The 26,328-nt window shown below is 33.9% G+C and overlaps 2 protein-coding genes across 4 annotated transcripts; one reads left to right on the forward strand and one right to left on the reverse strand.

Annotated features, from left to right (window-relative positions):
- Window positions 1-1,130: 1,130 nt before the first annotated feature.
- Window positions 1,131-24,386, forward strand: capu (formin protein cappuccino). 3 transcript variants are annotated; one of them, XM_073083200.1, is made up of 12 exons: window positions 1,135-2,137; window positions 3,788-3,952; window positions 10,948-11,123; window positions 11,576-13,436; window positions 13,558-13,949; window positions 14,040-14,249; window positions 14,424-14,564; window positions 15,899-15,945; window positions 16,048-16,082; window positions 21,270-21,606; window positions 21,691-21,851; window positions 22,489-24,386. In XM_073083200.1, the coding sequence occupies exons 1-11, from the start codon at window positions 1,255-1,257 to the stop codon at window positions 21,797-21,799; spliced, it is 4,356 nt and encodes a 1,451-aa protein (XP_072939301.1). In that variant the 5' UTR covers window positions 1,135-1,254; the 3' UTR covers window positions 21,800-21,851; window positions 22,489-24,386. The 3 variants fall into 3 exon arrangements, with proteins under 3 accessions (XP_072939302.1, XP_072939301.1, XP_072939300.1); XM_073083199.1 differs by having other exon boundaries at window positions 15,899-16,082; XM_073083201.1 differs by lacking the exons at window positions 21,691-21,851; window positions 22,489-24,386 and having other exon boundaries at window positions 1,131-2,137; window positions 15,899-15,947; window positions 21,270-21,435.
- Window positions 24,387-24,392: 6 nt separating this feature from the next.
- On the reverse strand, window positions 24,393-25,759 carry LOC140749942 (uncharacterized). Its single transcript, XM_073083203.1, has 2 exons — window positions 25,609-25,759; window positions 24,393-25,513 (listed from the first exon to the last, which is right to left on the reverse strand). Exons 1-2 carry the CDS (start codon window positions 25,679-25,681, stop codon window positions 24,393-24,395), a joined length of 1,194 nt encoding a protein of 397 aa, XP_072939304.1. The 5' UTR covers window positions 25,682-25,759.
- Window positions 25,760-26,328: the final 569 nt, after the last annotated feature.

Raw genomic sequence — 26,328 nt, forward strand, 5'->3', positions numbered from 1 at the left:
TGATAAAAAAATATGCATTAAACTTATTGTACGTCTCTACTTTTATTAAGATTGTTGATATGGACATCTCCAAGTTAATATAGTTACGCTTATAACCGATCCTTCACTTTTTAGTTCTCAATTTTGTAAATGTTTACATAAGCGTATAACATATATATTAATTATTAAGAATATAAGTTTTACAGTACTTAAACACTCGAAAGAATAAAAATGAGAGCCATATTTTAGATTAAATAACACTACATTAAGATTGTTTACTTATCAATAGTGTCTAAGTTGTAAATATTACTGTACAACATTCGAAAAATTAAATGAATTTTAATGTAGAAAAATGGGGTTTTAATTGTTTATTACGTTATGTTTCGTTCATAAATAGTGCTGTATGTGTGACCGTACCTTTAAAGTATGAAATTCGACTTTCACCTTGATCTAGGAGACTGAGATTCAGATCTCAAGCACCTGATTTTCCAAACGTTAATTTTCATTTTAAAAATTACTATTTATCACTTGTTTTAACGGTGAAGGAAAACATTACGAGCATTTCCTGACTTAATAATATTAAAATAAAAACATATTAAAAAAAATCAAAGGTATTTGAAGTCTTCCTAACTGCGCTTGGCCCTCACGGCGGACTTTTACTAATTTAGATTATATTTGTTATAGATATCCCTTTTTTAATAAGTTCTTTTTACGGAATTAAGGAGATATATTTCTTATGACTTTCAGTGATATCATTTTGATTATTAAGTATTGGAACTTACATAATTATGTAAATAAGTAACATGGTTTAAGATATTGAAATTAGCATGATATTTTTGGGCATGCATGTCTTTTTTGAATCTTTACGCCATCTATTGAGATAAGAAAGAGAATAAATTAGAAAGGGTGTTGTACGCCGAAAATAGTGCTTTGAAAAAAAATTGTTATAAAGTTCAATGAATTATTTTGACATTACTAGGAATAGGTATGAAAATAAATACAAGTACGCTGACTATGCTACATTAGAGAAACCCTATTTCCTTCATACCTTACAGATTATAAAATATTTCTCGACAAAATTATTGATTTATTTCCATATCCCTACTGCGCATGTCCTAACCAATACAGTGAACAGACTGAAGGGCTGTGAATTCAGTACTCTCGTTATTCATTTTACATGTAACGCATTAGGATTTATTTAAACAACCGTAGTTATTACGTTATATGAATACCTATAGGATAATATAGTATTTATATAGTAATTAAGTGTTAAAAATGGGGAATATTCAAGCAAATGAGAAACAAATTAAGGGCGGAAAATCTCCGTCAAGAAGTAAACACTTCATGCGAAACTTAAACAGAAAAGGGCCAGGGAGGGAGAGCAAAAAACATTCAAGAAAAAAGAGCAACGTTAAACGGGAGACGACCGACAGAGAATTCGATAAAACGCCAGATTCCGATAACAATGAATTGATCGAAGCATCCGATAACGATACGGTCGAGTGCGTGTTCAAAACATCGTTACGCGAAGAGGGGGGCGCGGAGTCGGCGAGTGTGCAGTCGGAGGTAACGGTGACCAGGTGCGAGCCGGAGGAGCACTCGCCGCGGCGGTCACCGACCCGCGACCAGTCGCCCGCCGCGCCGCCGCCGCCGGCGCAGGTCGCCTCGCCCGCCAACGACTCTACCTCCGAGTCAGTGTTCACGGACCCCCTCACGCCGCTCGCCGTCGAGCTCAACCTGTGTTACTACTCCGCGGAGAGCGACAGCGCGCACGACGAGCCCCCGCGCACCCTCGCGCCGCCGGCAGATGCGCCCGCGCAGCACGCGCCGCGCACGCCCGCCGCCCGCGCCGACCTCGCAGACATGCCTCACGACGATGCTGCCTCATTGTTGTCGATACACAATACTGAAGAAAAACAAATAAAATCTGACACACTTGACGACAGTGACAGAGATGATAGTGAAAGGGGAATGGGCGCTATAATTTCGAGATTAAAGGAAGAGCCCTCCGATCGCTTAACTCATGAATGTAACCATGAGTTCCTGGATAACCGGTTGAAAGCGTGTCCAGGTCAAACCTCGTTTACCCTATCCAGGCACAGAAAAGTTGAACTACCTCCTGTAACTACCTGTGAACCATCTCTTACTATACTCGACGGTAAGTTATGTCATGAAGTTATTTATCTTGGTTTTGAAATAAAGTCTTAAAGGCAATTTTATCGACATTTAAATATTTAATAAACGTATTATTTTTATGCGTGACAATACTCCAAAAACTTTCAATCGAGATAGACCGATAGTAGATCAAATAATAAAACGAAAATCATAAATATTTACAGCATCTAAAAACAGGGGTACTATAAAATTCTAGCACCAAGTTTGTGTTAGATTATCCATTTATTGAACGTTAAGGCTACGGAAAAAATCTCGTCTATTGCAAACATGTCAATCACAAACCTTCGAACACATTCGATATCTCTACGACATAAGAAAAATTGATAACACATGATACGCACAAATGTTCTGAGTGCGAAAGGATGCTATCGCAGTTCTTACACTTGTTTAAATAACATGTTTTCCCTGCACACACCAACACACTGCGAACAATCAAATTGCAGATTGCAAACTGCGGGCTACAAAAGCAACAGTGCTCTTTAAATACGCATTTTTTCCTCATTTTCCTTAAGCAAAACCTCTCAACACAAGGCTTTGTTGCGGTAGAATAAAAATATTGACATCCTAATAATGTTTTCAACACTACATAAATTACTGCCATTTGCAACGAAATAGGTACATGATGAAATCATTTTTTACAATACCTATAGTAGTAACAAACGAGCATTTAGTTCACTTGATGGTAAGTTGCTACTGCACCTCACGAACATCTGCATTCTGCACTCTATCTGAGGTCGGCCTCAAATGCGTTGCTACTCCTGTAGACTTGGAAGACCTCAGGGAAGTATGTCTCCTTTACCACAACCAGGACACAGCAATGCTTCACACTGCTGTTATTAGGAAAAAGTGTGGCCGTGGTGCCGCCGGAGTCAAAGCATAAATAGATCTACCAATAATAATGGAATAAATACCTATAGCTACTTTACAAACATTTTACTGCTTTGCTTTGAACACACGGGTCTTCAGATAATTTAAAAGAATTCGCATACGTAAAGACGGACTATTTAGGAACGGAAGTTTTTAGTTCAAAGTTTAAACCAAGTTTGCTTATCTTTCCCTAGTGCCCTAGTTGACAAGCAAGGTCATAAGATATAGAATTTCTAGTGTTTAAAGATCATTTACTGTTACCTAGTAATGCGAAACAAAATAATTATGTACCTACTTAGTTTACGATAAATTGATGAACAATAATTAATAAGAAACAATTACTTTTGATAAATATATTGGAACCTGAAAACTAGCATTAATTGCATGTCATGATGTGATCACTGCAGCGTGTAGCGTCTGAGGTTGCAAAATAGGTTAGGTGTCCTGACCTTAAGTTGATAACAGATTATAGCTGCGCTCCAAGACTAAGTTGTAATACATTATTATAGAATCCTGCCTTATCCTTAATTTGGCACAATTGCTTTACAGTAAGTATTTGGAATTATGTATTTTAATGGGGCTTTTTATTGTGGGGGCTATTGATAAACACAAAAAGTATAGAAACGATCGCATTCTGAAGAAATATCTGAAATCACTATTATTTGACTAGCTTCGGCCAAACCTCGATCACCCATTACCTATCGTGCGGTATTAGCATCATTATATTATGAGACTTCTCAAATCAAGCCATATTTTAACATTCCAGAAAAGGATCGACGTCCCTCCAGTTTAAGTGACACGCCGATGTCAGAATCCAATGTGTTGAGAAAAGTTGCCTCGCTCACTCTCGACCAGCTCACCGAGAACAGAGTGGTCCGGCCAAAGTTCGTACCGCAGAAATTGGACTTTCAGCTTTATGAGAAATTTGAAGGTTCGTCTATCTATATTGTGTGTAAATTAAGTAATAAAGTGCCTGTCTGTTATCAGGTAAATATATTCTACATATTACGCTACACTGACAAACCACGCTCGAACGACCACGAATTATATATTGTGTATCTATAAAACAGTCATTAATTATATTAAAAAATGGAATATCAAAAAATACTTATTAATCGACGAATCATTTTGTATAAATTGGCGTTTTAATTAGGTCTCTAGGTCTTTCTCTAGGCTGGCTGACATTATTATTCCTTCTGCTTACCTATTTTAATGGCGCCTGGAAGTAGGTGAATGAACGTTCTGATAAGACACTTATCTTTTATTAGCAATTTAAATAGATAACTACAATGGCCGTGTCTTATCTTGTTTTAATCGTTTAACTCAGTAAAGATATTAGCGGCAAGTGTAGTGTATACGTGACTTTTAATATTGTGTTGTATAGTTTGACTGTTTTGCATAATACAAAATGCAGTTATCGACCAATCGTGTTAACTTTACAAATACTACAGTCGCTCAGTTCAATTATGTGGAATTTCTTAACAAGTATCGGACCACCAAGAAAGGAATACAAGACATTGTAACCATCTTAGGAGTGCACTTTGAAGAAGGGACTCCTTTTGATCAAAAATCGCGTATCAGAAGTAAAAACAAATTAAAGCCTAAAACGAAACTTGTTAAAAGTAATAGATCTCTTGTATATGTGCCCAAAAAAATCCTAGTGTTTACTATTAAGAAGAAAAAACAGTGGTTTCGTTTTATAATAATGGCTCTTAATAATGACTATCAGCGAATCAAAACTCAGTGCGATTTTAGATCCGGCGAAGTGTTTACTAAGATTAATTTCCATAGTGAAAATAAGCCGTTATACGAGATAATCATATGGGATACATTGAAACTATATCGAATATTACAAAGTAAGTAACGACACTGCATAGGTAATGCACCGCCGATTAAACAAATAGATATAATTTACAAGTTTTAGTATTGAACAATAGCTATGGATGAGTAACAAGTATTATTGCTATTTATATAACAATACGATAACTCCTAATATAATATGCAAGCAAAAATACATATTTTTACATATGTCTGTTTAACGTTCTTGATAAAGATTCTAATAGGCGCTATAAAGTGCATGTTAGCATTTTAAATTTCAAGTATATACATTCAAGTAAGGTTCAAGTTTACATAATATGGTAGTGCTATTATGGGACCTACGTCCCATTGAAATACGTTCGTGTCCAGCCTCTTCTGTACTTCTTCCTTTTATATATACACACAGACCTGTATCTCAAGTCTATGATTAAACAACTTAACTTCAGACATTAACGTCAGACACCGTGTTAAAATCGGACTTCATTAAATCAATTTCATCTCCATCAAACATTTCGATACAGCACTTTTTAAAATAGTTTTTATTTTATTATTATTTAAATATATTCTGTATAATTTAAAATCCATTTTTCCTTCTAAATTTAATGTTGGTGAACTTAGCACAGCATTTGCCAGCAGAGCACTAAAAAATGAGAGTTCTATTCGCATGCACATGAGTTCTATAGTTCCTGATAGTTTTCAGGAATAGTTGTGGCGATTTCACGGAGATAAAGCAGAATGAAATAATGCTCTGCTAACTTCACACAGCAGAGCATTTTCTACAAAATTGAAAAAAAAGCTATTGATTAGTGTAATTAGCTAATATCTGGAGTTCCTAATAGTTTTCAGTGATAGTTCTCGCGAAATAAACTTAAAAAATAATTTATCGATAAAATAAATTGACAAAAATTTAACCAAAAAAAATCTGCAAAAAGGTTATTTAAAAGTGGAACCTCGTCGATTTTGCAAAGCCTAGTAATAAAATGATACATTTGTACAATAACTGACCCAGGAACTCACACTAAAGTGCCAGCACAGCTTACTAGAATAGTACAAATCGGAAAGATTTTCGACAAAACTTTTTTTAATATTATTTTCACGTAACCAGGGGGAAGGAACTCAGCGGTTTTACATAGGCTAGTAATATGGCTACAATTTAAAAATATAACCAATCCTAGAACTCACACTAAAGTGCCAGCAGAGCATACTAGAATAACAAAAATCGGATGGAGTTTCGACAAATATTTTTTTTTAATTATTTCCACGTAACCAGATAGCGGCAACTCATCGGTTTAATATAGACTAGTAACAAAGCTACAATTTAAAAATACAACCAATCCCAGAACTCTCACTAAAGTGCCAGCAGAGCATACTAGAATAACAAAAATCGGATGGATTTTCGACAAATATTTTTTTTCAATCATGTCCACGTAACCTGATGGCAGGAACTCATCGGTTTTATGTAGACTAGTAACAAAGCTACAATTTAAAAATATAACCAATCCCAGAACTCACACTAAAGTGCCAGTAGAGCATGCTAGAATAACAAAAATTGGATGGATTTTCGACAAATATATTTTTACAATCATGTCCACGTAACCAGATGACGGGAACTCATCGGTTTTATGTAGACTAGTAACATAACTACAATTTAAAAATATAACCAATCCCAGAACTCACACTAAAGTGCCAGCAGAGCATACTAGAATAGCAAAAATCGGATGGATTTTCGACAAATATTTTTTTTCAATCATGTCCACGTAACGAGATGGCGGGAACTCATCGGTTTTATGTAGACTAGTAACATAGCTACAATTTAAAAATACAACCAATCCCAGAACTCACACTAAAGTGCCAGCAGAGCATACTAGAATAACAAAAATTGGATGGATTTTCGACAAATATATTTTTACAATCATGTCCACGTAATCAGATGACAGGAACTCATCGGTTTTATGTAGACTAGTAACATAACTACAATTTAAAAATATAACCAATCCCAGAACTCACACTAAAGTGCCAGCAGAGCATACTAGAATAGCAAAAATCGGATGGATTTTCGACAAATACTTTTTTCAATCATGTCCATGTAACCAGATGGCGGGAACTCATCGGTTTTATGTAGAATAGTATCATAGCTAATATTTAAAAATATAACCAATCCCAGAACTCACACTAAAGTGCCAGCAGAGCATACTAGAATAGCAAAAATCGGATGGATTTTCGACAAATGTTTTTTTTTCAATCATGTCCACGTAACCAGATGGCGGGAACTCATCGGTTTCATATAGACTAGTAACATAGCTACAATTAAAAAATATAATTAATCCCAGAACTCACACTAAAGTGACAGCAGAGCATGCTAGAATAACAAACATTGGATGGATTTTCGACAAATATTTTTTTTTTCAATCATGTCCACGTAACCAGATGGCGGGAACTCATCGGTTTTATATAGACTAGTAACATAGCTACAATTAAAAAATATAATTATTCCCAGAACTCACACTAAAGTGACAGCAGAGCATGCTAGAATAACAAAAATTGGATGGATTTTCGACAAGTATTTTATTTAAATTATTTACACGTAACCAGATGACGGGAACTCATCGGTTTTATTTATACTAGTATCATAGCTAATATTTAAAAATATAACCAATCCCAGAACTTACACTAAAGTGCCAGCAGAGCATACTAGAATAGCAAAAATCGGATGGAATTTCGACAAATATATTTTTTTCAATCATGTCCTGGTAACCAGATGGCGAGAACTAATCGGTTTTATGTAGACTAGTATAATAGCTACAATTTAAAAATACAACCAATCCCAGAACTCACACTAAAGTGCCAGCAGAGCATACTAGAATAGCAAAAATCGGATGGAATTTCGACAAATATTTTATTTCAATTATTTTTACGTAATCAGATGGCGGGAAATCATCGGTTTTATATAGACTAGTAACATAGCTACAATTTAAAAATATAACCAATCCCAGAACTCCCATTAAAGTGCCAGCAGAGCATACTAGAATAGCAAAAATCGGATGAATTTTCGACAAATATTTTTTTTCAATCATATAAACGTAACCAGATGGCGGGAACTCATCGGTATTATATAGATTAATAACATAGCAACAATAAAAAAATATAACCAATCCCAGAACTCAGACTAAAGTGCCAGCAGAGCATACTAAAATAACAAAAATCGGATGGAATTTCGACAAATATTTTTTTTCAATCTTGTCCTCGTAACCAGATGGCGAGAACTCATCGGTTTTATGTAGAATAGTATCATAGCTAATGTTTAAAAATATAACCAATCCCAGAACTCACACTAAAGTGCCAGCAGAGCATACTAGAATAGCAAAAATCGGATGGATTTTCGACAAATATTTTTTTTTCAATCATGTCCACGTAACCAGATGGCGGGAACTCATCGGTTTTATATAGACTAGTAACATAGCTACAATTAAAAAATATAATTAATCCCAGAACTCACACTAAAGTGACAGCAGAGCATGCTAGAATAACAAAAATTGGATGGATTTTCAACAATTTTTTTTTTTTCAATCACGTCCTGGTAACCAGATGGCGAGAACTCATCGGTTTTATGTAGACTAGTAACATAGCTACAATTCAAAAATATAACCAATCCCAGAACTCACACTAAAGTGCCAGCAGAGCATACTAGAATAGCAAAAATCGGATGGATTTTCAACAAATAATTGTAGCCAGTAGCCAACAATAATTGTATCCGGTTACGTGGACATGATTGAAAAAAAAATATTTGTCGAAAATCCATCCGATTTTCTCTATTCTAGTATGCTCTGCTGGCACTTTAGTGTGAGTTCTGGGATTCGCTATATTTTTAAATTGTAGCTATGTTACTAGTCTATATAAAACCGATGAGTTCCCGCCACCTGGTTAGGTGGACATGATTGAAAAAAATATTTGTCGAAAATCCATCTGATTTTTTTTATTCTACCATGCTCTGCTGGCACTTTAGTGTGAGTTCTGGGATTGGTTATATTTTTAAATTGTAGCTATGTTACTTGTCTACATAAAACCGATGAGTTCCCGCCATCTGGTTACGTGGACATGATTTAAAAAAAATATTTGTCGAAAATCCAGCCGATTTTTGTTATTCTAGTATGCTCTGCTGGCACTTTAGTGTGAGTTCTGTGATTGGTTATATTTTTAAATTGTAGTTATGTTACTAGTCTACATAAAACCGATGAGTTCCTGTCATCTGGTTACGTGGACATGATTGTAAAAATATATTTGTCGAAAATCCATCCAATTTTTGTTATTCTAGTATGCTCTGCTGGCACTTTAGTGTAAGTTCTGGGATTGATTGTATTTTTAAATTGTAGCTATTATACTAGTCTACATAAAACCGATGAGTTCCCGCCATCTGGTTACGTGGACATGATTGTAAAAATATATTTGTCGAAAATCCATCCAATTTTTGTTATTCTAGTATGCTCTGCTGGCACTTTAGTGTGAGTTCTGGGATTGGTTGTATTTTTAAATTGTAGCTATGTTACTAGTATACATAAAACCGATGAGTTCCCGCCATCTGGTTACGTGGACATGATTGAAAAAAAATATTTGTCGAAAATCTATCCGATTTTTGCTATTCTAGTATGCTCTGCTGGCACTTTAGTGTGAGTTCTGGGATTGGTTATATTTTTAAATTGTAGTTATGTTACTAGTCTACATAAAACCGATGAGTTCCCGTCATCTGGTTACGTGGACATGATTGTAAAAATATATTTGTCGAAAATCCATCCAATTTTTGTTATTCTAGCATGCTCTGCTGGCACTTTAGTGTGAGTTCTGGGATTGGTTATATTTTTAAATTGTAGCTTTGTTACTAGTCTACATAAAATCGATGAGTTCCTGCCATCAGGTTACGTGGACATGATTGAAAAAAAAATATTTGTCGAAAATCCATCCGATTTTTGTTATTCTAGTATGCTCTGCTGGCACTTTAGTGAGAGTTCTGGGATTGGTTGTATTTTTAAATTGTAGCTTTGTTACTAGTCTATATTAAACCGATGAGTTGCCGCTATCTGGTTACGTGGAAATAATTAAAAAAAAATATTTGTCGAAACTCCATCCGATTTTTGTTATTCTAGTATGCTCTGCTGGCACTTTAGTGTGAGTTCTAGGATTGGTTATATTTTTAAATTGTAGCCATATTACTAGCCTATGTAAAACCGCTGAGTTCCTTCCCCCTGGTTACGTGAAAATAATATTAAAAAAAGTTTTGTCGAAAATCTTTCCGATTTGTACTATTCTAGTAAGCTGTGCTGGCACTTTAGTGTGAGTTCCTGGGTCAGTTATTGTACAAATGTATCATTTTATTACTAGGTTTTGCAAAATCGACGAGGTTCCACTTTTAAATAACCTTTTTGCAGATTTTTTTTGGTTAAATTTTTGTCAATTTATTTTATCGATAAATTATTTTTTAAGTTTATTTCGCGAGAACTATCACTGAAAACTATTAGGAACTCCAGATATTAGCTAATTACACTAATCAATAGCTTTTTTTTCAATTTTGTAGAAAATGCTCTGCTGTGTGAAGTTAGCAGAGCATTATTTCATTCTGCTTTATCTCCGTGAAATCTCCAGAACTATTCCTGAAAACTATCAGGAACTATAGAACTCATGTGCATGCGAATAGAACTCTCATTTTTTAGTGCTCTGCTGGCAAATGCTGTGCTAGTTTCACGGACACCTAAATTTACAATAGGTATTGTAGTAGTTGTACAGTATATTTATAAACAGTATTTTCTCAGAGAAATTGACTTTCCTTATAGTTATAGACTGTACACTTGATGAAGCATTTGACTCTTTTGTAAGTCTGAATAATTTAACGTAAATAATCGCATAAACAAATTACATACGTGACATACGTCACACACGTCAAGCCAGTCTGTCATCAAAATTAAAAATGTCATGTGTTTATTTTGTAAATTGAAAGCAATTTATTTCATAATTTGCTTAATACATCTGTTTTTTGAGTAAATACAATACCTGTATATTTAAGATGAACAGTTTTCTTTTTGGTCATTAGATTTTTGAGGTATTTGTTTATTTTTTCAGGTCAAATGCTACTAAATTGGTTTCTGTCATCATTCGCCGATAACAGTCCAGTGAAGAACGTATTGAATGCACAAGATCTGAAAGCAATAGGTATCCAGTATTGCACTTATTTGCTGGCTGCCGGCGTGTTGCGGCAGATACCTGATAAGGATGCCCCTCCGGAAGTCGTTTTCAAGGTTAGTTGGTTAATGTGACTAGCTTTTAACACCCACTACTTAATGTTTCGAAAGGCAAAAAACTGGCTGGAGTAGACATCTAAATGGAATTCCATATCATTATATCGTCCACATCTCCATCAACTCTAGCAATATTGGATTTGCATATTTTTACAAAAAATTAAGACCTTAATTCTTAATCTTCTTGTTGCCAATGCACCTGAATGTGGTGGGGGAGCTTCAGATACAAAATCGGAATGTTCTACATCCTCTGAAAGTTTTTCTTCATTGCCAAAACATGAGGTAATAACAATATTTGTGTCAATAGAAATAGCAAATGGACGATTACTTTATTGGGATGTAAATAACTAATTGACTTAATTTTATCTTTTGACTGCACTGTAAATCTATTTTTTATTATTTATTATTATTTACTATTTGTATTGTTCAATAAATATTTTATTTAATTCCAGCCTAATCTAATGTATTATTGGGCTCACATGGAGGTGCCTCCCGCACAGCCAATCACACCTGGGAAACTTCAAACTTCTTTATGGCCACCTGATAAAGACACTTTCCTTCAAACAAAACAAGATCAGAACTTTTACAGATCTGAAGAAAATCAGCACCCTAGCAAAAACAATACTGACAATGTAAATGACATTGTTGAAGCCAAAACTGTTATATCAGATTTGAAAAAAAAACTTTTAGAATTAGAGAACCAATTAGAACAATATAGAGTGAAAAATTTTGAAAACAACCAAAATGTATACAAGAATTTTGCCTCACCACCCAATGACATACAAAATAAAGGCAAAATTGAATTAGTCAACAGAGAAGTGCAAACATGGGATATTGCGCAAGAATTAGATAAGCCAACTAATAAACCTGTGATAAATGCATCTAAATATGATGCCCCCTTAAGAACAAATGTAATTACTGATACTAGTTTAGAATTAAGTAGATATACTCAAAATAATGAAGTGATAAATAAAAGTGTTGAATGCAAAAGTGAAATTAGATCTGAGAAAATAGAAAACTATTGTAAATTAAATAAAAGTAGAGATTGCAATAAACAATTCAGAAAGGATGAATTACCAGAAAATAATATTGAAGTAGGTCATATTAAATTAGTTAAAGATACACAAGATAGTGAAATACAAAATGATTTAACAAAAAGTTCTGGAGATTATAATACAAACTATGACAGCTCATCGGATGCCTCATTCCTTAGCACTACTAATGAATTAATAACTTCTCATACAGATAGTTCCTTAAATGTAATTGGTACACATAATATGATGCTTAACAATGCAACAAATGATTATAGTTCTAATACTCAAGTCTTATATTACAAGATTTCTGCACCTTCTGAATCAGCTACGTCTCCATCACTTCAATCTGTAAACGTTTCAGCATCAGACTCATCTAATTATAATATTGCTGAGTCTAAACAAAAATTCACATCACTACCACACAACCGAATAGAAGATTTCCAAGAGGCTATTTCCACTGAGAATAATTTACAGCCAGCTTCCTTACCAGACAAGTCTGGAACTACACTGGTATGCCAACCAACACCCCATCCGCCCCCTCCTCTCCCAGGAATGCCACCACTTCCGCCCCCAATGCCTGGGACCCCTGCAGACTTAATAACCAGTCAACATGAATCTAATCTTACTTTAAGTACAAAGCCTAAGTTTGAGACTGAATCAATTACGACAATAATAGATCCAGACAATAAGTCACAGCAACCACCCAAGTCGCCCCCATCACTACCCAGTGCGGATTCTTCAGTGCCACCACCCCCTCCAATGGCAGGAATAGGTCCACCACCACCTCCAATGCCAGATATGGGTCCACCACCACCCCCAATGCCAGAATTAGGTGCCCCAACACCCCCAATGCCCAGAATGGGTCCACCGCCACCCCCAATGCCCGGAATGGGTCCACCACCACCTCCAATGCCAGGAATGGATCTACCACCGCCTCCGATGCCAGGAATGGGCCCGCCGCCACCTCCAATGCCCGGAACGGGACCACCACCGCCTCCAATGCCCGGAATGGGCCCACCTCCTCCTCCAATGCCCGGAATGGGCCCACCTCCCCCTCCGATGCCGGGAATGGCGCCACCTCCCCCTCCGATGTCGGGTATGGGGCCAGTGTGCGGTGCTGGTCCGCCGCCCCCACCGATCCCCGGCGTAACCCCGCCCCCACCACCGATGCTCGGTTCAAATGAAGCTATACCACCACCACCACCTGCTAATCCACCTAGTTCTGGACCAGTTCCTTTTCCAGCACCTCCAGCTGGAGGCTGGAATATGCAAAGGGCTAGTAAGTATATTCGTAGCATTAATTTTGAATGAAAAATTATTTGACTTAATTGTGTAACATGACATTATATGCACTATAAGGTACTTTGTAATTAAAATATGGTATGAAATCTGTTTTTCAGCTTTAAGAAAAACTCCTGTAAAACCAGCAGCTCCAATGAAACCATTATATTGGACTCGAATACTAGCAGCGCCGTTACCGCCAACGAACCAAGGGGAAGCAGATGCATCGAAACTGAAACCTCTGTGGCTTGAAATCGAGGAGACAAAATTAGACAACATAGACGAATTTACGGACCTTTTCTCTAGACAAGTAGTTAAAGCCCCAGTGAAGAAAAAAGTTGAAGTGAAAACCAAAATTCAGCCAGTAAAAATATTAGATAGCAAAAGATCACAAAACGTTGGCATTCTCGCGCAGAGCTTACACGTGGAATTCTCGGAAATTGAGAACGCCATATACAATTTTGATACGTCAGTCGTGAGTTTAGAAGCGTTGCAACAGATTTATGAGTTGGTAAGGTATATAATTGTATGAGAAAAGTATTTCGTATAAATACATCGATTATAAGATCTCATAAATTTATTCATTACCATTTTTTTCCAGCGTGCAACAGAAGAAGAATTGTCGTTAATAAAGGAACATTTAAGAAACAAGCCTGATATTCCATTAGATAAACCTGAGTCATTCTTGCATGATTTGTCCGGAATACCAAATTTTGCAGAGCGAATTTCGTGCTTCATGTTTCAAGCCGACTTTGAAGATAGCGTTAATACAACGATGCACAAATTAGATAATTTGAAACATACTTGTGAGGTAAGGACATTAAAATTAAAAATACAATTAACAATCATAAAAATAATGTTGTCACTTACATAATTCAAATTTTTGAAAGATGATCATTTTAATATTAGGTATATAAAGTCTGTTAAGAAAATTTATGAAGTTGTTTATTTCTCCTGTTTAAATGTAAAATAATTTTAATTTTAGTTTCTCATGACGAGTGAACCTCTGAAGCAATTGTTTGCGATAATTTTGACTCTTGGCAACTACATGAACGGCGGGAACGGTCAGAGGGGACAAGCGGATGGCTTTGGTTTGGAGATTCTTTCAAAATTAAAAGATGTGAAGGTAATCACTGAATAAATAATAATTTATTATAATTATTACTCATCACGTAACATTGATAAATGTACACTTGTTAATTTTCAAACAGTTATGTACAAATCGTTTTTTTATACAAATAACTGTTTATCACTTTAATATATGTCGTTCATTTGAATATATTAAATTTAGTTCAGTTATGAAAATAATGTGAGCCGTCACGGGACGCCTGGCAGATGTGAAACATCGACATTATTTTGTAAAAGTAATATGCAGAAAAGAATATATTATGATAGGAACTAAATATGTCATAATGATAAAATAAAATATTACGATTTTTTTCCAGATAACGATGACTATTTATTGAATAAACATTTATTTTCATTAATCGAGTGAGAGAGAACCGCACAGTCGATTGCGCATGGCGACGCGTCGCCACACCGTACACACTACTGCATATAGACTGTATATATATACCATGGTATAGCATGCGTCGCCACGCCAGAAATCGGTTTTACGTGCGGCTATAGATGTTTCACATCAAAAAAGATGAACTTATACCGCAGATAGGAATGTAGTCTTGTTGGGGTTGAGTACAGATGTCTATGGGTGGCAGTATCCATATCGTGGACTGCATGCTCGTTCGTTACTTCAATATTTTAACTGAAATTATTAATACGAATGTGAATTTATTTGCTTAATTGTACACGCCTTAATTTAACCGACTATAATGATACTTGGGTACCTTTGGAAACGAGTTGCATCGCAATAGCAAATTGTAGATAATAGCGGGACGAAGACACCGCGGGATCCCTCTGGCACCCGTCCGTTGCCCGCTGTCGCCCATAGATATGGTCCGCGCCAAATTGCTAATCCGCTCTGATGTTGTTGCGAGCAGGTGTAGTCATACAATTTGCTATGGCGAATCGACTCATTTCTATATTCAGAGCGGACTAGCAGATTCGCGCTGACTATACAGAGCTGCGTTAGTATGCCCTTATGTTACGGAGTATATGGTAATTAGACCTGCGCGCAACACCTCCAGAGCGGATTAGAAGTTTGACGTGGACTATACCACGATGCGATCTATTTTTGATCGCGAACTAATCCGTGCATAAAAGCTAGTTATATTATCTTATATATAAAATTCTCGTGTCACATTGTTAGTTACCGTACTCCTCCAAAACGGCTTTACCGATTTTCACCAAATTTGATACAGATCTCTGAGAATCGGCTACTATCTATTTTTCATACCCCTAAGTGATAAGAGTTGTTCACTTAACATTTATTTATTCGTATGGCAACACGACATTTGCCGGGTCAGCTAGCAGCTAGTAAAGGAATATATTTGTTGTGCGCAGTCGAAGCAGTCCCACGTGACGCTGCTGCACTTCATAGTGCGCACGTACGCGCGCGCGCGCGGCGGCGCGCTGGCGGCGGCGTGCGCGCTGCCCGTGCCGGAGCCGGGCGACGTGGCGCGCGCCGCCGCCATCGACTTCGCGGACGTCGCCGCGCACCTCGCCGCGCTCGCTAACCAGCTCAAGGGTGAGATTGACCGCTCTCGGTTTATGTAATACGCATGATGAGGGTATTAAAAAGTCACTATAAATGATTTAAGTAAAAACAATATATTAAAAGGATTCTCTAAAGGTGGGTCCCGTTTAAAAAAAAATGATTTATTATATTTTCAATAAAAAGTATAAAATACTGCTGTCGGCCATGTTGTCTGAGACGCTGATAACTGTGCAGACGATAAATTAAATCTAGGAAATGATAATGTCGTCATATTGACAAGCCTAAATACTTTCTATCATTCCACTTGACACCACCAAAACGACACCACTGGTGGTATCATATGGAATCTCTAGTCCATATGACACCACCAAGTATTAGTGATGTTACATAGAAAAAAAAAGACTTGCCTAAAATCCATACATTTGTTTGTGTAATAGGAACCAACCCAGGCGTAATCAAACCCATCAAAGTTGCTTAGTTGTTGAAATATAAATTCTTTAAATGTTAATGTTAAAATATAGGATCGTGAAATACTTTAAATAATAAAATCTTATTTTCTTAGCTCAGACACATCTTTATTTCACTAAATATTTGACAAGAAGGAATAAATCATAAAACAGTACCAAAGAGTTTAGTAACCTTTAACAATACTTTTTGGATATAAAGATTATAATATTTACTTATTTACAACACGCCTCCTTAAATTTATAATCTCATAACATAACTATTACATACTAATAACATATCTAAATCAATCTTAACTCTAACCTGTTCTTCAAAAAACTTGCCTTATTTAAACTTTTAGTTAATATGTCTGCCAAATTAAATTTAGTATTAATTTTTACAATATCAATTATTTTCTTTTCATAGTTCTCATTTACATAATGATACTGCACTTCGATGTGCTTCGAATTCTTTGTAAAGTTGCCGTACTTAGCTATTGCAACTGCACCTGAGTTATCTACATACAGTTTTATTGGATCACAAAATTTTAAATCAAATGACTCACTTAGTAAGTTTCTAATAAAAAGTACTTCTGTTACTGCCTCTGACATAGCAGTATATTCTGCAAAAGTTGAACATTTAGTTACCGTATTTTGTTTACGTGATTTCCAATAAATTAAATTTCCATACAATCTTATAATAAAACCAGTTGTAGATTTTCTATCCACATTATCTCCAGCAAAATCAGAATCTACCATACAATCTAATATTTCAGTATTCACATTATCATTATAAGTTAAACTTAGATCCTTAGTATTATAAAGATATTTTAATATTCTCATTGCATATTTGTAGTGTGTTTCGTTATAGCAACTTTGGTATCTACTTAAATAATTAACACTGTACGCTACATCTGGCCTTGTGCCTGTACTAATATATAACAATTCACCTATTATATTTCTGTACTTAATAGTTTCATCTATTTCTCTAGCTTGTTCTAGTTTTAAATTTGTTTCCATTGGAGTATCATATAACTTAGTATTTTGCAGATCATATTTTGCAGCCAAGGATTCAATATATTTTGTTTGGTTTAGAGTCATTATACCTTTATCCTCACTATAATCAATATCTATTCCAACATAGCTTTTAACTTTACCCAAGTCTTTCATAACAAATCTTTTCATTAAACTAGTTTTTACCTCGTCTATTTTAGTTTTATTTTTACAACAAATTAAAAAATCATCAACATATATTAATATATATATTGGATCTTTGCTTGCTCTATTAACATATAAACAGTTATCATAGTTACTTCTAACAAAATTCAACGTTTTAATAAATGTATCAAAACATTCGTACCATACTTTAGGACTTTCTTTGAGACCATAGAGTGCTTTTTTCAATTTGTAAACTTTATTGTCGCCAATTTCATAACCTTTCGGTTGATTTATATAAACTTCTGATTTTACATAAGCATTTAAAAAAGCTGTTTCTACATCCATCTGTTCAATAAATAAATTATTCTTACAACTGTATGACAATAAAATTTTCAAAGTTTGCATTTTACCTACCGGTGAGTAAGCATTATCAATGTATTCATTTTGCTGAAATCCTCTCACAACTAATCTAGCTTTATAAATATTGTTGCTTTTCTTTCTGAAAACCCACTTAACATCTATAACCTTTTTATCTTTTGGTTTTTCAACAATTTGCCAAGTATTATTTTTATTTATGCTATTTATTTCTGAGTCCATTGCTATTTTCCATTGTTTATAATCATTGGAGTCCATCGCCTCCTCAAAAGTATTAGGTACATTGGCATCAATATAGTTAACATATATAAAATGTGAAACTGGATTACCATATCTAGAAACTGGAATTCTCTTTCTCTTTTCTACTACATTCTTGTCTCCATTATCATTTAAACTATCATCAACTACAAGATCCTTCAAGGTATTATTAGAATTAGTCTCCTCCGCATCTTCATATTTTTCATCACTTTCCTCATTTACTATTTCTTTTAAAGTTTGGTCTAATTCTAAATCTTTATCTTTTGGATCATCTAGTTTTTCTAAGCAAATTAGTTCAGTATTTTCTTCGATTACCTGTACATGCCTAGCATTAATTATTTTGTTATTTAATAGAACTCGATAACTATTTTCATTATAACCTACTAAAATACCTTTTTGTGCTTTATCATCCCATTTACTTTTTCTTAAAACTTCTGGAACCCTAACATAAACTCTACTTCCATATATTTTTAAATGTTCAACATTTGGTTTTATTCTAAAAAATATCTCATAAGGTGTTTTATTTTCTACCGTATTTGCAATTGTACGATTTTTTAAATATGCTGCTGTTTTAATAAATTCAGGCCAATACCTTCTGTGAATTTTAGCTTCTCTCATTAAACACCTAGCTATGTCCATAGCAGATCTATTATATCTTTCCGCTACTCCATTTAATTCATGAACGTAGGGTGGACATGGTAATAACTCTATACCCTTATACCTTATAAAATTGTAAATCTCTTTATTTAAATATTCTCTACCATTGTCACACTGAATTTTCTTAATTCTTTGGTTGAATTTATTTTCTAATAAATTTACAAATTCTATGAAACAACTCGCAACTTCAGCTTTACTTTTAATACAAAATATCCTTGTGCATTTACTATAATCATCGATAAATGTAAGAAAATATTTCTCCCCACCATAACCAGTCGTATTATGTGGACCATTTAAATCAGTATGAATTAATTCTAAAATTTTAGTTGTCTTTGTTCTATTATTTTCAAAAGGCACATTACTCATTTTACTTTGAATACAATTTGAACATTTCATTTCTTTGCTTTCAATTTTATCAGGCAAACCATCTACTAATTTATTATTTATCAATTTATTTAAATACTGAAAATTAACATGACCAAGTGCCCTATGCCATTTTTCTTTCTGAGTCAAAGTTATTGAATGTGCATACATTTCTCTTTTGCATAAAAAACTTTTGATAGAATACAAATTGTTTATTTTATTAGCAACAACTATTAATTCTCTGCGACCATTATAAATTTTTGCATTTTCATTTTTTGCTATTATAGTGCAACTTTTAGTTATCTTTGAAAAGCTTAACAAATTTTGTTTAATGCCTTCAACAAAATAAACATTTTTTAAATCTACATACTTTAGATTGTAATAGGTTTTAAAATAAATTTTAACAGTGCCTACTTTAGTGGCTTTTAACATGTTACCATCTGGCAGTTTTACATAAACAGGACTTTTCAGATCTATAAAATCATAAAAATATGTATCATTTTTTATTATATGGTCGGTACACCCGCTATCTAAAAGCCAATTAATTTCACCATCATTATCATATTCTTGTGTTACCTGATTTATTTCCGAATTACATACTTGAGCTGTCCATGACTCTCCTGCAAAGTTGTTTGAAGATTTACCACTGGACTGACCTTGACCCTTAAAATGTTTTTGACCTCTGCTTCGGATATGACCTCTATAATATCCACCGCTGTTGTAACCTTTCTGTGATCCTCGCTGACCTCTACCTCCTTGATTATATCTCTGTGCATACCAACAGTCCTTCTTGAGATGACCAGTCTTTCCACATACAAAGCATTGAGCCATAGTTTTGGTTGTAAATGTACTCATATTATTTTTCTTATCTGAGTCACTAGTAGACATATTTTTCTCTTTTATTTTAGAGCATACATAATCAACTGTCCTTTGTTCTTCGGGAATTACATCGAGAAAGTCTCCAATATAACTATAGCTTGGCGGAAGCGCTCTTAGTAGGTATCTTAACTTCTCAGGTTCATTTATTTTTCCTCCAGCCGTTTTAAACTCATTTATTGTTTTCTCGAACTCCACGAAAAAGTCTTCTATAGTATCATAATTATTTAGTTTAATCTCTTCTATTTTCGCTCTGCATATAATTTGCATGGCTGTAGACTGTGTTAGGTATATCTTATCGAACTTACTTAGCATGTCATACGCTGTTTTACAATCGGTGATATAATCCAATTGTTTGTCTGAGATTGTACTCATAATTATCGTTCTTGCTTTAAGATCCTTCTTTTTCCATTCTGCGCCGGCTTTTTCCATTTTCACAATGGCGGCCTCGTTGCATTCTTTGTACTCCAACAAAGTTAACAATCTGAATTTCCAGCTTGAGTAGTTTGCACCATCAAAAATAGGTATCATAATATCTTCAATCTTCGCTTGTTTAGCCATTTTTATGACAGTAACGTTTTCCATGCATTTAAACAAATTTTTATTTTCTTTCTTGCACGCGTCTTTTTATCACACTGCGTTTTTCTTGAAATTCTTATTCTTTTTATTAACCACGCTCTGCTACCATGTTAAAATATAGGATCGTGAAATACTTTAAATAATAAAATCTTATTTTCTTAGCTCAGACACATCTTTATTTCACTAAATATTTGACAAGAAGGAATAAATCATAAAACAGTACCAAAGAGTTTAGTAACCTTTAACAATACTTTTTGGATATAAAGATTATAATATTTACTTATTTACAACAGTTAAAATTGACTGTGATACAAAATTTGCTATTTGTCACACTTTATTAAGAAATAATTCATAATACATTACAGAAATTATTCACATAGAATCCATAATTTTGTTCAGTTTTTTTATATACCTACCACTTAATTTTAATTAACTACTGCCACTACATCACTTATTTACATGAGATTTGAATTAAGTTTTTTCTATAATTTATTAACAATATTCCTAGGTTGCAAGGAGAAAATGAAACGGGTCATAGACTGCGAGGAGGCGCGCAGCGGCGACGGGGACGAGCCATCCGGTGAAACTAATAAACGGCTTGATGTATTTAAGGACAAAATGACTACTTTTATGAATGCAGCTGAAGAAAAACTTAAGACTGAAAATGAAAATTTAACGGAGTGTCGGAATAAGTTCATAGCTACTGTGAAATTTTACCAGTACTCCCCTAAATGCGGGAAAGTGGAAGACTGCGAGCCTAAAGAGTTTTTCTCGTTGTGGATACCGTTTTGCAGTGATTTTAAAGACATTTTCAAAAAGGAGGAACAATTAGCTTTAAAAGAAAAGTGAGTCAGTCTATTTACAATTGGGCCTCTAAAATATTTTGAATGTGATTTTTATGCTTATATTTCCAAATTAAATTATTACAGATTAAAAGAAACAAAGAAGTTGCAAGAAGAACGAAAATCGCTTACCCAACCTAAGAAAGAAGGTGGTCTGAAAGCAAGATTACAAAAATTATCTAGCACAAGAAAATAAATGTTCCATAATCTGACACCACTCCATGTCTCTGTAATATGTAATCACATAGGTAAGTCAATAATAATAATAATAAATCCTATTTACTTTAACAATTTTAGGTGGTAGAACCTTATGTGGTTCGACTCCGGCGGCACCACCGCCACACCTATTTCTGCCTAATAACAGCAGTGTTAGGCTCTGCTGTGTTCCGTTTAGAAGGGTGTGGTAAGGGAGACATACTTTTCCGAGGCGTTCCAGCTTAGTCCTCAGGGGTAGCGGCGCATAAACAAGAGTAGAGAATGCCTTTTCACATAGGTATGTGGTTGAAAAAAGCAGTAAAGCGGCTCTTATGCATTTAATGAGCGGTATATGTATGGTCCAGAGATGACACCGTCGACCCCCATACATATACTCGCGGACCGTAGGTTGGGACACGCGGGTTTAATAGATACTTCCCAGTTATGCAGTATCCATGAAAGAATTGGACGCTAATCGCATGCATGCGCAGATCTGCACGCGTGTGGAAACCTGCGTGATAGGTAAAAGACACTAATCCGATCCAGATTAAATGTATTTTACTGATCAAGTGTGGGAAATAAACTATCGATGTACTTACTTAATTATGATCAATTATAAAATTTTTAAAGAGACCATAGATATCACGAGGTGTAAATTGTCCTTAATAAATTAAAGATTTTTCTTTTCAGTTCACTAAAATGTGGAGAGAGTTGCAGAGTCAAGTATTTAGCTGTTTAAATTTTATGTTTACCTTTGATGTAAATCTATTCTATACTATATCTCTTTTGCTGATATTTAAGATTAATTAGTGTTTTGCATGGAAACATGGTTAGTGGTAATTGTAAAACAATGATAATATGTATTATATAAATATCTTCTATTTGTCAAGAAAACTAAGCGCCTATACACAAGTACCACGATGACACCATATCACAGCGCTAGTTATGCCGTGGTTACCTGTGAATATTGTTTGTGTAGCTTCTTGTAACTACAAAAACGTCTATTAGCGATAGAGTTGCAATGTAGTCAATATCGACTGCACTGTTGATTTTGAACATGAAGTTGTGTCCGCTCAATAGTTATCGTCGTTGTGGAGCGTTTGTGGTACATGTGAATAGACACCGAGTGTTAGAGGGAACATTTATGAGACTGGTCATTAATTTACTTATGTTTTGTCACTTTGTTTAGGCAGAAGTATGGGGAATATGCCATACAGTCATCACATTTATTTAGTGGGAAAACGATCTTTAATTATTTAAGACTCTAACGTTATCACAAATTCATGGATGTAATTGTTTCATATTAACTGTTTCACAAACATATCTAGTGTATTTGCAATTAAATTGTGTACTCTCAATTTACGAAGTGTATCTTGTCATGTTTGCTGTTATCAATGCAAATTAAAAAAAACGTGTGTTATGTAAGCGCGTAAGACGTTATACTTCTTTCTTTTTATTTGGTGTAAAGTGCATGTGCATCAATGTATGAGTTAAACTGCAGTAAAACTAATTACAAAACAAAAAAATATTACAAAATGATACAAGACGTAATGTATTGTAAAGTAACATCAAATGAAGTATAACTTCAAAAAAATACAACTTTGCTATGTGCAGTTATCACTTTTTTATTGTTAACAACTGTTATATATAACAATTCAATGTTGCACCATAACATAACTATATCAAGATTATAAAAAAGTTACAAGCTATAAATATTGTAAATCAAACTGTTGATTGTGAATACTACAGCTCGTTTAAATTATTATTGTATTAAATAATTTTAAGACAAATCTATACAACACATATATTGTGAAAAAAATCGTATGTCTTCATAGGAGATTATTAATAAAGACAATAAATATTTTATTCTCATCTTCACACCAACTATCAAAGTATGAATGCACCTTATCAAATTCAAAATTTTGTTCATTAGGATTTTTACCATGTCTTGTGTGAAAACATGTTTTATTTTATTTCATTTTTGCTTAGCAAACATATCTAGATATTATCAGGCTCAATTAACTTACAAAATAACATAAAAGTGATTGGAATTTTGTAATTAATTTTAAGGCTTCCATTCTAAAATTGGCTCAAAGTTTTGTGTTTATACATAATAATAATAATCATTAATGATTCAAAAATTCTATATCACATTTTGTTCGAAAACACTTTATCATTAAAATACACTTTTTATTCTGATTCCAATGTACGTACCATAGTTTTATATGCTTTTAAAATTGCTACTTACAGCAACAATATTTCAACTGTTTTCTTTTCAGTCAATAATCGTGCCTAAATAAAATATTGCCTGTATATTTAGTCTTTTCCGAATTTGGTATATTCAAAAAGTGAATACATTCCAACATGCATCTATACAACATTATAGGTTATACGTTTAGACCTAAATACACACTTTATTATAATATAATTGTGTATTCTTTAATAATGTACCTGATATATGATTTAAGCATGTTTATTTAAACTGTCAGATATAAAATACTTGTATTTATCTGCTTAAATGGTGCTTTATGTGTAGATACAGTTTTTGTAACATTGTGTTAGTAAATATTTGATTTTTATCTTTCAAACTTGTTTTATTCTATATTAACACATTTTTCCTGCCAAATTTTTTCGAATTTTCTCTGTAACTTTCTATTATTAATTGTTAAGTTATCGAGTTTAGATAGAGATAGCTTTAAGGACTGCCATTGCATAAAACTAAGATGGTTAGTCAAGGAGCGGTTGCTGCCTTCATTCCTAAAAGTCTCTTCTTTATCAATAAACTTTTTAAGTGCATCTTTATTAGTAACATTGTCTAAAACATGGAAGTAATTATCCTTCTTCAAATTTACGTTGATAGAACTGGGGTTCTTATTCATTAACCTTGCAAAACTGTCTCTAGATATAGCTTCTCCTTGGTCAATTTGTTTTACTACCACCTCGCTGATGTCACTTTTAAGAATTTTCATATTACTTGTCACATTCAAAGTGGAATCTTGAGTTTCTGTTGTGTCTTCATTAATTTGATTAACATATTCTAGAATGGTCTCAAAATCATCAGTGTCATCTTTTATCATCAATGACTCAACATTGACACTTTCTTTCTTAGACCACTCAAGACGCCCAAAATTGTTAATATCTTTAATCTCTAACCAGTTCCCCAGATTTTCTGGTAGTTTGTAATTATCAGGCAAAAAGTTTACACCTTTTGATTGAAACTTATTCAAAAATGAATACAGCAGTTGATACCAGCTGCATGAATGTTGTAGCAGTACAAATGCCATAGACCATATTCTGCTTAGAACAGCATATGGCATTAAACTCATCCAATGGCTCTCTCCTCTCTTCACTCGGTCCAAATAAAACACTGCAGACTGCTTTGAACACACAACTATTCTCACCATAAGCTTAGAAAATGCTATTATTCTAATTAATACATACTCCAGCATTTGTTTAGTAGGCAAATAGTAAGGCGCATCTTCTTCATCAGGTAAAACTGAGGTAAATTGTTCCACATCTTTCAACAAATTAAGCAACAAGTACCTTCGCAAGGCACAATTGACTTTCTTGAAGTTTCTGTAACCAATATCATTTCGAAATTTTTTGTCAAACTTATACAGTAATCTCGAAAAAACTGCACTTTCGTTATGTAAAGGCGATTGTTTTGATAATATATTAATAACGTTGTTCAGCGTATGCTTCAATGTTTTTAAATCTGTAAATAAAACGTATTTTTTTTTAAATATTAATATGTTTATGTAAAACTAAAGTAACCTTAGGTTAGTACACTTAAAAATTAAAATTTCTTACCTATTTCACTGTTACTTAATGCTGTATTTACGGGGGGTGGCGAAATTAATTTATCGTTCCAAGGTTCAATCATTTTGATATAAAAGATTAGATCTTTTATTAATAAATAAAACAATTACATACAAAATAAAATAAACAACAATCTCAACACGTGAAATTGAAATTACCTTTCATTGACATTTGTCAATGACAATTGACATTGACAGTTTGATTCTTGATCAAGTCCCAAACTCAACGTAGCAATAGGTTACTATGTTACTATACTCTTTGATTCCCAACTTATGGATTTTACGGTATAGTTAATGAAATTTATTTCATTTCAATGTAGTACAAATAGTAGAAAAAGTGCAATAATATTTATGTTTATATCATAAGGCTTTGATGCTCTAAAGTGGCACTTGTAAGCTATAAGCCGTATAGCAAATTTCTGTAAATAATGTAATAATCAAAAATTGTGCTTTTATATAATAAGAGCAACATAAAATTGAAATCTCCAATCACTGTAGTCATATTACATGTAAATAAGACCATTTAGGTACTTGTTTCGTTTGTAAATATGTATATTGGTTAAAATATAATTTAGCACACATTCAAAAGCAGTTAAAATTGCAAGTAAATCAAAAGACGAGACGCTGTATAAGTTTAAACATAACTTATGTAAATATTATAATAATACTTGTTTAAATATGGTTTAAATATAACTGGCTAGAAATGGCATAA

The sequence above is a fragment of the Epargyreus clarus genome, unplaced genomic scaffold (genome assembly GCF_041222505.1).
Source record: "Epargyreus clarus isolate Ecla_fem2 unplaced genomic scaffold, WU_Ecla_fem_2.2 ptg000018l, whole genome shotgun sequence".
In the NCBI taxonomy this organism is placed as follows: domain Eukaryota; kingdom Metazoa; phylum Arthropoda; class Insecta; order Lepidoptera; family Hesperiidae; genus Epargyreus; species Epargyreus clarus.

Excerpts from the sequence above, each read along its gene's own strand:
- LOC140749942 (XM_073083203.1), bottom strand. The coding sequence starts at position 25,681 with ATGATTGAACCTTGGAACGATAAATTAATTTCGCCACCCCCCGTAAAT. Across the intron at positions 25,514-25,608 it reads ATTAAGTAACAGTGAAATAG|ATTTAAAAACATTGAAGCAT; the intron begins GTAAGAAATTTT and ends TTTTATTTACAG.
- capu (XM_073083199.1), top strand. The coding sequence starts at position 1,255 with ATGGGGAATATTCAAGCAAATGAGAAACAAATTAAGGGCGGAAAATCT. Across the intron at positions 3,953-10,947 it reads GCTTTATGAGAAATTTGAAG|GTCAAATGCTACTAAATTGG; the intron begins GTTCGTCTATCT and ends TTATTTTTTCAG. Across the intron at positions 14,250-14,423 it reads ATTTGAAACATACTTGTGAG|TTTCTCATGACGAGTGAACC; the intron begins GTAAGGACATTA and ends TTTTAATTTTAG.